The sequence below is a fragment of the Lepisma saccharinum genome, chromosome 5 (genome assembly GCF_977018435.1).
Source record: "Lepisma saccharinum chromosome 5, izLepSacc3.1, whole genome shotgun sequence".
NCBI lineage: Eukaryota > Metazoa > Arthropoda > Insecta > Zygentoma > Lepismatidae > Lepisma > Lepisma saccharinum.
The window spans coordinates 7,520,398-7,536,795 of record NC_139233.1 but is presented as its reverse complement, the minus strand read 5'-3'; the positions used below and the strand labels follow the sequence as shown (position 1 = coordinate 7,536,795).

General features: G+C 34.6%; 1 protein-coding gene across 20 annotated transcripts in view; it reads left to right on the top strand.

The window, feature by feature from the left end:
• Positions 1-16,398, top strand: part of Glut1 (Glucose transporter 1) — a 428,124-nt gene that overhangs the window by 395,902 nt on the left and 15,824 nt on the right. For 16 of the 20 annotated variants that reach the window (XR_014441680.1, XR_014441681.1, XR_014441679.1 and 13 more), the window contains one exon: positions 10,943-11,034. The exons of 2 other annotated variants lie outside the window; for them this stretch is intronic. Coding sequence is in view for 6 of the 18 variants with exons in the window: in XM_083122096.1 (XP_082978222.1) it covers positions 10,943-11,034 (92 nt within the window). In the remaining 12 variants the exon portion in view is untranslated. Of the gene's footprint in view, positions 1-10,922; positions 11,055-16,398 lie in introns of those variants that run through there. 2 more of the 20 variants (XM_083122105.1, XM_083122103.1) reach the window with 1 other exon arrangement.

Genomic DNA, 16,398 nt, shown 5'->3' with positions numbered 1-16,398 from the left:
TATAAATTAGTAGGTTAGGTTTCTCTATAAATTTTGGCACCTTTAATCAAAATTGAATTGCTTCATAAGAGTATTTATTTGTCTCGTGGGCAGTGACTACAATTAGTTACAAATTTACAACAACTCTTGAGTTCTGGTGTTGTCTGCTCTTCACATACATCTTTTGACTCATATTAAAATGTATGCAGTTGATACTTGAAATGTGATTGTTTTCAATTACTTTTATCTTGTAAACATATTATCTCTTGTGCAACTCCAGTTTTATGTTTAAGGTGCATTTCATTGCACTGCTAAGGCAGGTGTTATAACCTAACCAGTATCTTCCTACAGAAAGGATTGGTATTTTTCAAACTCTTCCATCATGGTTTGTTGAAGTAAGTAAGAAGTTGAGTTGATATCTCACCAGTTTATCTCTGCTGAATAAGTGTTTCCCACTTATGTGTATGCTGAGAATCATAGTTCCAATTTCCCACAAATTAATTTCAATATCATCCTTACATGATAGAATATGATTATACATTTCGTAAGTCATAATTGTGTTCACTTCTTCTTTGCAACTTCATGTCCTCAACATCTGATAAATACTCTTACAAATAATTTATTTTCACACACACTTAGATCTAGAGTCTGAAACTCCTTTCATCTGCGGTAGTATAGGAAACAGTCGAATAATGTGTATACTCAGGTACTCAAAAAGCAGATAATGCACAGTTTTCACTGCTTCCAGAGCTGTATCGGTTGGAGAGACATTCTTCTTCTGCAACCACATATCTTGCCATGAATGAAAACTTTATATTGTGAGGTCGTTTTAGATCAATGATGAGATTGGGAGGGACGATTGCCCCTTCCTCCTGGAGTCCACTCCTGATTTCCAAAAAAGAAAAACTGATGAAAATTGTATACTTCTCTTCTAATATCAACTCTATTATAAGAGTACAATCCTAAGCCAAAAATAATGTGAATTCTTTACAGATTTGTGACACAAAGTAAATTTGAATCATAAATAAATTTTAAGAAAAGGACAGTGTGTTATAATCTAATAATGGAGAAAGATATTATAGTGGTCAAAATCAACTTCAAGGAAAATATCACTAGGACTAAAATGAAAAAGATTATGCAATATTATTTTACTTAATTTTTGTCATTTTAAAACTTAATTGTGAAAATCTTCAGAAGATTGAAAGACCAATTTCCAAAAAAGGGAGAAAATATGACTACAATTGAAAAATTTAGTTCAATTGCATCTTACCAATATGCTGTATAAATGAGTGAATGAAGCTTGGATTAACTAATGTGGTTATATATCACATGTAATGAAAGCTAGTATTTATGTACAGTTTGGTACCTAGTTCAGCTTATAAGTAGAAAATCTAGTTTTACAGGCACTAGGGTCAGAACTATTATTAAGTTTTATTCATAATTGGGAAATATTTTAATTATGAAACAATAAAGTCCGGACATTCAACACAACTTTAATGCAATTTTAATATATTTATATTAACGATCCTACTCTGATTCCTATTTTCATATCCTCATTGAATCATCTTTGAAGGAAACATTTTTTGCATTCAATTCTGATTCTTATTTTCATATCCTCATTGAATCATCTTTGAAGGAAACATTTTTTGCATTCAGTATTATAATTGCATAGTAATCTTTGTTATTGTTTAATTCTGAAGTATGTAAGCTGTATAGATACAATTTAACACTAGCAATATCCCTTACTTTAATTAATTTGTTTCTATTCTAGCTTTTGATATTGTTCATCTAACAACCCATTCTAAGAAATTATATTACAACTTTTCAGCTGTTTTGACATGTTCAGAATTTCTTTTATTTTTTAATATGTTGTCACTTGTGAACAAAATATTTTCATAGATCCTTCCCAAAGGTAAACTACAATTTTGTAGAAACTACAAAAGTTAACAATACATATTAGTATCTAATTTGTTCTTTAATCGAGAATTAATTAATACATATTTAGGTAAAATGGAATTCTCTGCATACATTAGTACTTTGAGGATGCTTTTTTAAATCTTCTTTTGATAGATGTTTGAGTATTTGAATATTAACGATCATTGGCTGTTTATATCACTACAATTATATTTCTATTCAGGCAGCTACACAGTTTCTTTCAGGGTATAAAGTTAGCATCAAGGGAAGTGAGCTTAAAACTATTCATGCTACAGTGAGAACATGTTTACAAGATCACAAATGTAACAGATACTCATTAACATATCCAGTTAATGGACCAGTTTTGAATTGATAGTGAGCTTACCATTATGAATAGTCAATACCCTTTCAGTACTATTTATTACTATTTATTAAATCAAATCAAATCAATATTGTTAAGGCATAAAAATAAAAATAATGTGTAAATCTGTTATTATTTTTCCTGAAGATTTGGTTTTGAGCTCATTCTATAAATATCACTTTTGACATTGTTAATTGGCAATTCTTCATTTGGAAACATATCCTAATTTGTTAAAAATAAATGCAAGGTTAAGGTCTCAATTTTCAGTAAAAAATTTTTACAGGCCAATGTGTTCATTTCAACTACTTCCATGCTTGCATCTTGAATTTTTTAGTCTAAAAATCAAACATTATGTTGACTTTTAGAACTTCACATTATAATCCCAACGAAATAAACACTTTTTTTTTGTAAGAAATAGTAATTTCCTTCAGTATTATTAACAAATTATACAGCACATATTTTTGTTAGTGTTTACATAATGTATTACCACTTATATTATTACACTTTCATAACCTTTTGTGTTCTGTTTGTTGTGTTCTACTCAAGTTGTACACCCTTCACTTATTTTCTGCTTTGCTGTTTAAATTCTAGATACCTATGCTTGTAATCCTGTGGTAATCTTGTTGCATTAGATGTACCACCTTTATTACTAACCTGGTTAAAATGTAACAATGTGAAATTATAATTAAGAAAATCAATTTTTCAGCTTAATGTTTTCTTATGTGATATTTTCATGCAGAGATCATCACTGGATATGCTGGGCCTGTCATTTCCATCTTGCCACACCTAATGCAATAATATTATGCCAATTTGGTTCGAAAGAGAATGTTTTATGTTAATGTTAAATGTTATTCTCTCTCCTTGCTTTAGAACCATTAACACTCACAAAGTCATTAGCTCATTTTTTTATTGATTATGTTAATTTATATCAGTTCATTTTGCTTAAATTCTTTTCAAAACTAAGAAAAATATATTTGTATTTCTTACACAAAATAGACATGACAGTCATACTCACTGCAATAGCAAATACTCTTTTTATTCATAACTCAATTTAAATATGCTCAGAAAATTTGAAAAGAATATTAACTATAATTCACTATTCTTTGTGTAGTACTGAATTTTGTCTGTATGTTAATTTGAGCATATTAGGAACTAGTTCTGTATGTAACATTTTTTTCTTCATTTACAGATTATATTCTTGATTAGTGTTTTTGTCTTGATTTTTAATGCGTGAAAATTATATTTTGACAAATATAGGATTGTAAGTATGTATATCTATTATACAGTACTTTATGATGAACAATGTGGACAGAACAGTTATTCATATTGTGTTACTGCTAATTTAATATTTTAACTATTTTTAAGGAATTGTGTTCCTTAAGTGTAAAAATATTGGTTGTGTTTCGTTCCTTCTTCAGTTCTTTGAAGTAACACCTGCATTCTTTCTTTTTTGTTTGTGTACTAAATTATTTTCCTCATTCAATAATAGTGCATTTTGTGGGCATATTCCATGAATTTCCCCAATTAGTAAAAAAAATTATTAGGTTTGGATATTTGTTAAAGTCTAATATTCTGCTGTTGTAGCTATTGGAGGTTTTCTGAATTTGCAGGACACCATAATGAGAACAATATTACATCAAATTTTCATTTCACTAATGGAGAGGTAATTTATGATATTCATATTTCGAAACTAACATTTTGTTGTTATAACTAGAGGCACATATTTTTGTTAAAATAAAACCCCAAAATTTCAGTACGAAAAAAACAGCCAATTTAAGATTCAGAAGTGGTAAACAAAACTAAATTTTGGCAAAAAATCAGATCAAAAGTCATATGTAAAATAACATTTTGGTTATAAAATTTTGACTATAATCCTAAATTTGATTTAAAAACTACATTTATTACACAAAATAAACATATCCCTCCTAATAACACATTTATGTAGTAAGTATTAAGTTTCTGTATAAAGGGGTCCATTTTTCTTCTCAAATATTTACAGCAGAATTAATAAATTTTTAATGAATTGCATAACTCTCAGGATAATTCAAACTTCAGAAAGTGTTGCGTCTGTAAATAAACTCTAAATTTCTTGTTTAAGAGTCTATTTCACATTTTGCAGTTCATTTCGCATCATTTCATGACAAAACAGGGTAGGAAAAGGCACGTCACACCTTTTAGAAACATGAAAAATTAACATTACAATGTGCTATTTCACATTTCATGTTTTTGTCAAAAACGAAATATGCATATGACACATCACCTGTCATTAGTTCAACAATTTGAAAATTGGTCGGTTTAGCCAACACACTATATAAGTCGAATAAGTCAAGTCTGTACAGTCTGAACCATAGGGTGGGTCATCTAAGCTAGGATTTTTTTGGGCAATATCTTTGATATTGGGGGGGGGGGGGTGGATTAAGGGGGTAAGGAAGCCATGTTGCTGATCACACCACATATGCACCTTCATATCATGGCACAATGTACAGGGAGAACTGTGCATTTTTAATAGCTATTACATTATTCTTTATTATATGTAATGAATATTATGTTAGGAATGAAAGTGAAAATTGCTCTGCAGGATTAGATTTCTGATTTTTGTTATTTAGCATTGCTTTTCTGTCACTTTTGGCTAATCACGTTGATGGGGATGAGTGATGATATGATGGAATTGATGAAATAACACATAAAGAATACCAATGCCCAAGTTGGGATTGGAACCCAGGAATCCTCATGTCATAGCATGCTGTGCTAACTATTCTACTACTGAGGTAGTGGAGTGGTTAGCACAGCTCTCAGGATTAGAAGGTGGTATATTAAATACTTCCTAAATTAATATGGCAGCAACTTGCTGAAGTTTTTCATAGCATTACTAATTGGTGCATAGTTACATACCAATAAGAACTTGAAAATATAACATGTGAGTAACGGAAAAACAAATGAAATATCCATCAGTTAAATATTGATCGAACATGAAGATTTGTGTTTTCAAATTATTTTATTGCTAATGTTTTGCGTGTGTAAAAAGATTCTGTTGTTTATTATTATTATTTGTTGTTTACAGTATTGGAGAGGTTTTTTTTCATATATGCAGTGATCAAATAAACGGATAGTGTCAACATGCACACAGAGACACACACACACAAAAGAACTTCCTTAAACTCAAAAAGAATAAAACTTGGAGGAAGAATCTCTCCCTGCTATGTCACGTTTCCAAGTATATATTTTTTTTTTATACAATATGTTATTTTTATATATGTAATCTGTTTTCTGCTGTAACTCACTCAGAAATTTTCCTTCTGTTATTCACATTATGTTTTTTAATTGTTTGGCAATACTTCAAAGAAGATACGCCATCTTTTTCTTTTTCAAAGTTACAGAAGTGTTATTTTCTTATTTTGCATCTTTTATAGTAGTAGGGGTTGAAGTTTTTTCAATGTTTTTAACACAAAAGTAATTTAATTGTGCAATACAGCATACAACTAGATTTTTCCTATTATTACATTTGAAAAGGGTTTATCTATTATTTATTTATCCCCTCATCATTTATGTTTATCATTGGTTTCAATCGGATCTCTACATTACATTGTATGTTTTGTTAATATCTATGCGATGCACTCAAGTCATTATAATCATATTATAATATTATATTAGTCAGAAATACACAAGTCATCATTCTTAACTTTGCATTAGTATACAGATCGAAAACAACATACTGTTTCTATCATATAAGAAAAACCTTGCACAAAACACATTTTGAAATACTTAAGTCTGTAGTAATTTTTGTGGCAGGTGTTAGATGCTGGCAATGCTTATATATCAATTATAATCATAAATTTAAAAATTCCAATTAATCAAAAGTGTACCATTATTGCAACAAAAATGGACTACATTAAAGTAAGTGTTTGTCATGGATGTTTTCATGAACTGCATTCAATAATACTTTTTGACTATTATTGCATTTGTTGGTTTGGTTTATATATCTCATATATATATATAATTAATGTTAGATTCAGTTAAAGTGTACAGACAGTAGTTGAATAAAGCATCACACTGTCCAGGAAAAGACTTTGAAGTACACCGCAATACATGAATTATCAGATTTACATGAGGAGTAAACAATTCATAGTAAGCTAATTAAGGATTACACACTACGTAGTTGTACTTCAACCTACAAACACTTACTTCTACTTCTTATTTTTTCGACATTCTTAACTTTCTTGTCTTGCAATTTCTTCATTCCCCAATGATTATATGCTCCACTTGTAACTGAAATATACTGATATTCTGTTTCTCTTGTAGCTACTTGAACTAAATCTCACATTTTTGCCTCTCGTGCTTTTAGGAACAAGATCTGAAAAATACTTTGATTTTCTAGGAAGGCATGTTGGGTACAGATTTCAGCCAAGTGTTTTCATGTGTTGCAAGGTCCAAGTAAAATGTTACTAAAACCTGGTTGTTGCATGTATCAACTTTGACACTAAATGTCATTATTGGGTACTGATGCACAATAAGAACACTGCAAAATAAGAAAAATATATGCAATAAATAAGAATGGTATGTTTGAAAAGGGACACAGGATTTCACTCATGGATATTGATCTTGATAGTAGCCAGAGTTTGAAACTTGTTGAAAAGTCAATTGGCGGGGGGAGGCAGGGGGCAAATTTCCTTTAATTTAGAATCAGGAAACATTGCCTTCTACTGTGCATTTTTCCTACAAGTTTTAGCCTTTGTTTGCTTATTTGTGATGTTTTGGTCATTTTGCAGTTTTATATTGGAATCTTTGAGGTTTTCTAACTGCAGTTTAGAGCTCTCACATAGTCGAATGATCAGCACTCTTGCATTTGGTGCTAGCGGTCCCAGGTTCGATCCCAGTGTGGGTTACAAAATGTCAGAACAATTTGGGAGCTACCAAAAAAGCAGTAATAGCCAACTTCAGTCTTGAAAGCTAGAAAACCGAAGGGATGGGACTCAATGCGCTGACCACGTGTCATCCAATGACAAGCCACTTTCTTGACCTTGACATCAAAGGGTTGTTTCCAGGCAAGTTTAAGTGCAGTTTGCTTCTTCAGGTGGTTTCATGCATTTTAATTATATTTCCTAGTCCAACAACTATATAATGAAAAATCCATTGTTTTCTTCAACTCTGGTCCAAGAAGAGAGAACAAAAGTGGTTGTTTTCTTGGTACCTGGTTACAGCTAACAGCAAAGATAGGAAGGACTTGAAATGTTGCTGGTAACTGCTAAGTAAAACTACTTAAATGCCTGTCTCCTGCTAAGTGGTAGACTTTCGTCTCATGTCCTGGGCTTGAGTTCTGGCATGAGTGTTCTTTGTCAATGTCCCCTCATTAATTTCATCCACTTATCACTTATCCTCGCTGTTGCAATTAGCCAAAAGTGGCAGAAAAGCAAAGTAAAATAAACCAAATGGAAAAAAAAAGCATGTGATATTTAAGAAATTGCACTGCATTTGGGAAACTTCCTGTAACTTATCGCGAAGCATTGTCATATACAGGGTGTTGCAAAATACCTGTTACAACGCTTGGGAGGTGATTCAACATGTAAAAACAAGGAAAAAATGCCATGTGAAAAAATGTCGAAATCGGCACCGTTTTCGAGTGACAGGCGTGCGAAAATCGCCTCACACCATCTGTAAAGCACAATAACTCAGGAAGCAAGAAATATATCAATGTCGGGTTAAAAGAATAAAAAGAAAGTCGTGCCTGACGAATACAATGGTGCAGCAATTGAGGCCCAGTGTACATTGCGCAAGGGGACTCTCAAAGAAAGTGGGGAATCCCCTGATGGAAAATATAGGAAATTTACTACTATTCTTTACATAATGTTGAGATCGGAATGTAGGCAGTAAAAAATGACGACGTATGTTCACATGTCCCACTTCTGCTGGGCCACCGTCCCACACTCGGAAAATAGGAAATTCACCCGAAAATGACGCTATGCCGTCAGGTTACGCTGAGATTGATTTCAGCTGATTGCTACAGAAAGCCCCACTAGAGGCGCTGGGAGTGTAGGTCACCTGTTGTGTAGTTGCGTTGGTGGATACTATGTAGAGAGTGTAGTCGACCGTTGTTCATCCTGTCTGTTCTGCGTGTCGCAGCGTGGAGTTTAGTCTGGCGTGTGTGTGTGGTTGAATTGCACCAAGGTAAATTGTACATAGAGTACGCATTCGCGTGTTCTTTCTCGGTTTGCAACAACTGCGTGGACACCTGTGTGACATTACGTGGGTGCTAATCACGGTAGTTGTGAACCGTCACTCGGAGGGAAAGTGCCCCTGTTGCTGGGCAGTTCTCGAACAGGACAATGGAGGAGTACTATACCCACAAGCTTGCTGATATGCGTCTCGTTTATGAAGAGGCAAACCGAAACAGCCGTGAGGCACGGCTTTCGTATCACGAACGTTTTCCCAATAGGCGGTTGCCAGCACATTCACTCTTTCAAAGACTTGATGCTCGACTGCGTGAAACTGGATCTCTACTACCCCGTAGGTGGGATTGTGGAAGACCCCGCACTATGCGCACTGTGCAATTTGAAGAGGACGTGTTGGACGCGATACGAGAACGTCTTGGCACCAGCACACGTGTCATTGCTCGTACGCGACAAACCTACCATAGCAATGTAATGTGTTCCGCGTTCTTCAGGAGGAGGGATTGCACCCATACAAATTGCATAAAGTGCACCACATACTGCCCACGGACTTTCCCCTATGCATGGATTTCTGCCAATGGTACGTGCAACAAACTCTTGCCATTCCAGATTTCTCAACAATAGTTTTGTGGACCGATGAGTCAATGTTCGCCAGGGACGGCATGTTCAATGGCCACAACAGCCACGTCTGGAATGTGGACAATCCGCATGCAATCATTGTGGGCCATCATCAACATAGGTTCGCAGTGAATGTGTGGTGTGGAGTAGTAGGTGACCACTTGATATGCCCGTACATTTTGCCCTCTACTTTGTGTGGTGGGAATTAATGGGTGTTTCTACATGACGTATTACCTGAACTTTTGGAAAACGTACCACTGGCAGGTAGACAACGTATCTGGTTTCAACACGACGGCACCCCCGCGCATTTCGACCGGGGAGCCAGGGTCTTACTCAGTGATCGTTGGATTGGCAGGGATGGGCCTTAACCGTGGCCACCTCGCTCCTCTGACCTCACACCACTGGATTTCTTTGTGTGGGGAGAAATTAAAAGGCTCGTGTATGAAACCCCTGTGGAAAGTGCTAAGGACCTCGTTGCTCGTGTTAGTGCCTCTGCTGGGACAATTGGTGACATGCCAGAGGTATTTGCGCGTACCAGACCATCTGTGCTTCGCCGATGCCATCTTTGTCTTGAAGTCAATGGCGGACATTTTCAACAACTCTGAGTATACCGGTGTTTGTGAGCACCGCATAGTGTCCTTTAGTGAAAGGTGCGAGTGAAGATGATGGAGGTCGCTGTACTACATGCCGTCGACCTGCATGTGCGGAGGTTGTGCGCTTCTCAATGGAATCGCTTCAAGATGTGCTGTCCCTGGAAATGTTACATGCCATTGTGTGCGTTGTCTTGCCATTCTCCCTCTTCATTCCTTCGTGGATTACCCAGTTTGTTTTGGGGAGCTCTCTTGTAGTATGTACAGCCTGACGACATGTGGCCATTGTTTAACTTTTGTTTTTCGTACTGCAAAGTAGTGTGTCAACATTAAGGAATTGAAAACGTTTTTTATGGTTTTCCCGTGTTTTTTTTCCACTTGGGATGGTGTCCTAGCAGTAGTGGGACATGCGACAAATTGGTTTCTTTTCTTCTTCGTACCGCAAAGTGAACCGTGTACAACAGGAGATTTGCAGTTATTTTCCTATTTCCCGGGTGTGGGACGGTGTCCCAGTAGTAGTGGGACATGTGGAATACGTCGTCATTTTTTACTGCCTACATTCCGATCTCAACATTATGTAAAGAATAGTAGTAAATTTCCTATATTTTCCATCAGGGGATTCCCCACTTTCTTTGAGAGTCCCCTTGCGCAATGTACACTGGGCCTCAATTGCTGCACCATTGTATTCGTTAGGCACGACTTTCTTTTTATTCTTTTAACCCGACATTGATATATTTCTTGCTTCCTGAGTTATTGTGCTTTACAGATGGTGTGAGGCGATTTTCGCACGCCTGTCACTCGAAAACGGTGCCGATTTCGACATTTTTTCACATGGCATTTTTTCCTTGTTTTTACATGTTGAATCACCTCCCAAGCGTTGTAACAGGTATTTTGCAACACCCTGTATATATTACACGTAGTACCCTCCAAATGCCAATAACTAGCAACTAGAGAATATAATTCCCCTTCAATACCACCCTGCCTTTTACTACCGTACGTTCTAAGTTAAGAGTTGTAGCCTGGGTGTGTTTCTTTGTCCGCGGCCCTACATAAAATGGTTCATCCTCATGTTATGATTAGGCGAAACATGCAGAAAGTGACATAAATAAGCAAACATGTGAATATAGAAAAATAACTTAATTTGCATGTGTAAATACATACAGAAAAACTTGGACCTTGCAAATGCATGAAAATTCAAGTGTGGAAATCATAGTAAGGGTGATGGTACTTGTTTTCCTTCCTTGTCCGACACACCCTCAATAGGCTGACTGTTGTAGCTTAGCTTACCCAAACCAGATATGCTGACTCTTTTGCAGGAGTATGCTAAACTGTGTCAATGCGTTAGAGCAGAGATTGCCAGCGGAACATGCTGCGTTAATGGCGGAGGAAAAGCCACGCCCTGACTCATGTAAGCACCGAATGTTGACTCAATGTGTGTCTTTTTTCCATACAACCCTCCCACAAGGAGGGCTCTTCATAGCATAGGTACACACGTATCAGTGTGACTCAACTTATTGTTTTTTTTGTCACATTTCACTCACAATAATCACTAGATTGCTTATATCTGCAAATTGTTTACAGTATTTAAGTGACAAAAAAAAATGATCATGATGTGTCTTAATTTTGGTGTGTGTTGTTGTTGCGTGTGTTTGCGTATCACTGTTTTTGTAGCATCGGCTTTCACAGTGCTGCACCTGCATGCTTTTTATATACTCTGCATTTGACATCTCGCTTTTTTTTTAATTTCTTACTTTTCCCCATATTAATTAAATTTTTTGTGCAGTTACATTTATGTAGAACTTTTCAGGGTTTTGTATAGCGTAGGATTAATTCATAGTGTGTATTATTTTTCATACTGTGTTTAGAATATTTCCTTCGCAGTTTCTAAAACTATACTAACTGATGTGTCCTTTTGTATTAAAGACAAAAATCTCAAATTGAAATTTTGATATTTTATGTGGGGACATAATTCATATTATAACTGGAGGGATTTACTAGATAAGTTGAAATGTATTGACTTAAACTGCATCTTATGTAGGCTTAGTATTTATGTTCGAGAATTACGAGAGAAATTGTGTTTCAGTAACTAAAAATGGTTACAATTGTCAACTTTCGGAAAATTCTTGCATGCATCGTACACGAAAATAATTATTTGAAGTTAAAAAAACACATGGGTGCAGGTGAATCTAGCTAAGTAGGTTTTCTATATTGAAAAATGACATTATGATGTGCAATATGCAGTTTAGCTTAATTTTCATTAGTTTCATTTTAGTATCAGTGAAATTCTTGTGCAAGTCCTGCTCGTGAATTCTAAATCATGAGGTTAGCACAAAGAATACTTCCACAAATGGCATAGCATTGATAATGCATCTGCAACGATTAATATGCATATGAAAGTCAAATGTATTTGAGTGAAAATATAGTTAGAAACCCCAGATAAGAGGAAAATTGTGTAAACATAAAAGTGTGATTAAAATAAGTGTGTAAATTTTGGCAGCATTCTCTCCTGTGCCAAATACATGCGTTAGAAATTAGAAACAATGCTGTGAGTAGCATTTATACCTATAGTTTTCAATTCACTACTTCAAATATGCCGAACTTACATGTTCTTCAACTACCACGTTGGCTGAATTTTTATAGTTTTACTTCTTAATAAAGCCATTTCTACTTTGAAATGAAAATTAGAACTGAACCAATACCACTTTGCGGAGACCGTGATGGGCCAAAATGGCAGAAAACTATCGGCTGGTATCTGTAAATAAATTGCAACCGATGCTTTCTGATACTGATATCACTGGTATTGGCCAATACCATGTATTACAATACATCGGCTAGACCCTAATTAAAACATAATGTCTCAGTCATGTTTCTGTAATATTACAATGTTCCAGCTATAGTGCACATATAGAATTTTAGCATACATGAGAGACAACTGATGAATTTGAAGAGCGGAAATAAATAGCATCTGAACTAGTGATCTGATAATGTTTATTGTTTAGTTTTCTTTAAAAGTTGCCAAATTATGCAACAAATATAGATTTGGAAACCTTTCCAACTACTTGTTACCACAGTGAAACCTCGATTTTTGGTTTTTCAGGGGACCAATCTGAAAAAATTAAAATTCAGGAAAATAATTTTATAACATTTTGCTATGTTCGGATGAAGATTGAAAGTATAATGTGGGAAAATTTAAAATCCGGGAATGTAAAATTGCGGTTACACTGTATTGATTAACAACATTCAACACAACTGATTACTTTTTCATACAAAGCATCTACTTAAGACCATTATTTTATACCTAGGTATATTTGAATATGTAAAACTCTAGAACAGTGGTTTCCAACTTCAAAAGGTCCGAGGGCCAAAATTATATCCAGCAGTTGATTGGCGGGCCACATTTTTTTTTGGGGGGGGGGCACGGATTAAAAATTACAAAAATTGTAAGTACTGAACTGAAAATGTAGTACTTATGACCTACATTTCTAACATGAGGCAATAAAAACAATGGAATCACAAATCAAAATTGTATAATTAGAATTTATTTCACAAAAACCCAATACTTATAGATGAATTGAAAGAAATGAAAAACACACCATACAAATAAGAATCCTTCATAGTAAGTGTTCAATGTAAAAATTGAGGCCGATCTGCTTCTTTTATTAAAGTTGGAATGTCCACTTGAATTTCTGTATTTGAAAGTCTCAGAAGGTGAGACAGTGAAGAATCTGCCAGTCGGCTTCTGTAGCGGTTCCTGATGAACTTCATTGAAGAAAAAACACTTTCACACGTGCATGTGTTGCCGAACATCGATGTCATTCTTTGCCCAAAACTACGTAGGTTTGGAAAGCGTTCCTTTGAAAGATATGAAAAACTCTGGCACCTTTTCTTGCCTAGTTTGAAGGAACACATTGCCTTACAAATCACACAATTCAAGTTGGAGAGGAGCTTCTTATTCTTCGATGTTAATGCCAAGAGAATTGCTAAATGGCTAAATGCTGCTATTTCTTTAATATTTGCACTGAATTCAGAAAAGTCCAGTGTTTCTTCATCTCCTGCTAGCTGCCGACAGCTTAGAAAATGGACCAGATTATTCCTGTCCAAAGTAACGTTGAAAATCTTCAGTTTATTACGAAACCCATTTATGTTTCCCATTAAATCTGACACCAGCTGGTTTCTTCCCTGCAGATTCAAGTTCAGTTCATTCAGATGACCTGTGATATCTGTTAGAAACGCCAGTTGTTTAAGGAAATCCATAAATAGAACGTATCTTAATAAAAATACGTAAAATCAATGTATTTTGCAAACTGGCTTCGCGGGCCGCAAAAAAAGACATCACGGGCCGCATGCGGCCCATGGCCGCCAGTTGGAAACCCCTGCTCTAGAAAATAGAATACAACTTAGATAATGTTACCTACTTTTTAAAAATTGTAAACTAGCTTAGTAATCACATAGTGTAGTCAAAATTATATTGTAAAACACGAGAGACAATGAAATATTATTTTGTACTTTACATATTGTTTATGATTGTTTTAAATGCATTTTAATGTAGAAAAAAATATTTTATTTTGTATGAATTTTATTGTATGAATTAGTTTTTCGGAAAATATATTTTTTCACTATTATTTTTTTTGTTTTTAATTTCCCTTTTCATTATCTGATTTGTTTTAGTTTAATTTGCATTTTTATGTTTTCTTAAGTTTTATTTCTTATGGTAAGTTCTGTACTTTAACTGAAGATAAATTTGAGATATGATGGAATCCATATAAAGCAGGGAAACCACTACAAGATTTTTTTTTTATACACGAATGATCGGATGCTATTATTTACTCGTATGAAAAAGTACCAGTAACCTTACAAATTTAACAATGAAAAACACAGTGAAATAATCTGTATCATATTTGAATCGAGGATATATATCTACTTTCCTCACAGATATGATAGAAATCATCGGTGTTTTGGTTTTCTTAAAGAAACACTGATGTGTTTTGAGTGATTTTAAGTTTTAGTTTTTGCACTGAAATCGTGGCTGTATTTAAAGTAAGGTTAGGGTCGCTGACTACAGTTTATTAATATTGGATCACAATGAATGTTAAGGTATTATTAACTATTCTGTAATCTGAAATTTCAAAGAATGCTATTGCTCTTATTTTAGAATTTTCTTCCAAAGCTGCAAGTGCATTCATCTGTGTGGTTGTCATATTTACGCACATACATGCAACTGAAGGATGGATATTGTGGTTTAAAACCCTCCTTCCCTTGTGACTAAATATTTCTTGAACAAAATATGTCAATATAATTATTTCAATCCATTTTCCTATGATGAGTCTGAAATACATTTTTACATTAATCATGTTCAATTTATTTTTAAATTAATGTTCATTTAAACACAGCTCGGTCAATACACTTGAAATTTAACAGTGAAAATGTGATTAATCAGGCAAATAAACTTCAAAAAAATGAATTCAAGAATTTAGTGAAGTGATTAAAGATGGGGATGGTTGGAAATGATTTGTGTAAAGTTTGACAAAGTTTGTTGAAGTCCACTTTATGCACAGATTAGCTAATCGGGACTGGGCCTGTAGTTTAAAGTGTGATTCAATGTATTGCGTAATGTGCCTCCACTAGGAAACACAGCAGGGACCCCTTGATTACAAGCAACAGTGTTATGCTATGGAGAGGACTACTTCCTGCTACACAGGAGGCCTGGGTTTCATTCCTGGGGAGGATTTTGAGTAGCAATTGTATGAACAATGTCCCTACATGAAATTGCTCTAGGGCTCACCAGAGTCTTGTGAATGCATACGTGGGAGCAGCCAGTGTGTGGTGATCACCTCACCTCCTTTATGGGTGTGATAGAGAATGTGTGAATTCCTGCTTCACGCCCCTATGTGCCTTCATAGCATATTGTAATATCACCTTTTACTTTCCTTTGCATTTTTCCTAAATTTGTTCTTGCACTGGAAAAACAAATCATACCCAGATAGCATGTAAGTTAACTGCAAGTTAAATCGACATTCAATTTAACTTGCAGTTAACTTACATGCTATCTGGGTAATATGGTACTATTCAAACTGAACACATTTCTATTCTTCCTGAAGGTAAATTCAATTAGGACATGCATGTCTCTTTGTGGTGGTCTTTTTCATCTAATGAAGGTTTACCTCCAATGTCAGTTGTTGTAAAAAGTTGCATAAACCAACTCTGATACAATACAATTTTCAAATTTTCTTTATTTCTCTTCTTTCTTGAAAGTTTGAAAGATGTTTCTATTCTTTTGGGAAATTTCTGTATTGTGCCTTGGCCATATTTTTACCCATTTTCAGTCATTGCTTGAAATAGGATTGAGATTTAATTGAAACTTCTGCATCGTCACTGTGAACAAGTTAATTTTGTTATAGTTACTTAACTACATAGATAACAAACATATATGACCATTCCTTCAGCATAAATATAGTAATAATGAAGTTAGGTTGTGCTTTTTTAACCTATTTACCTGTTACTATATCCTTACAAATAGCTTCTGCTTAGCTCTTAGTTATGAGACTCACTTTCATACAAACAGTCCAGGTTTGATCCCTGATGAGAGTTCCAAAATCTCTGTATTGACCCAAAGAAAAACTGTTTGGGACGACTTGGTCCTCAAAGGACTGTTGCAATATAGAGTTTAGTTATTACATCCATACAGTAAATTAAACTGAGTTTTCTTTAAAGTATTAAGACTAGATCAATCTGAACAATTCAAACTTAACGATTTTTCCATTCCATACTATGG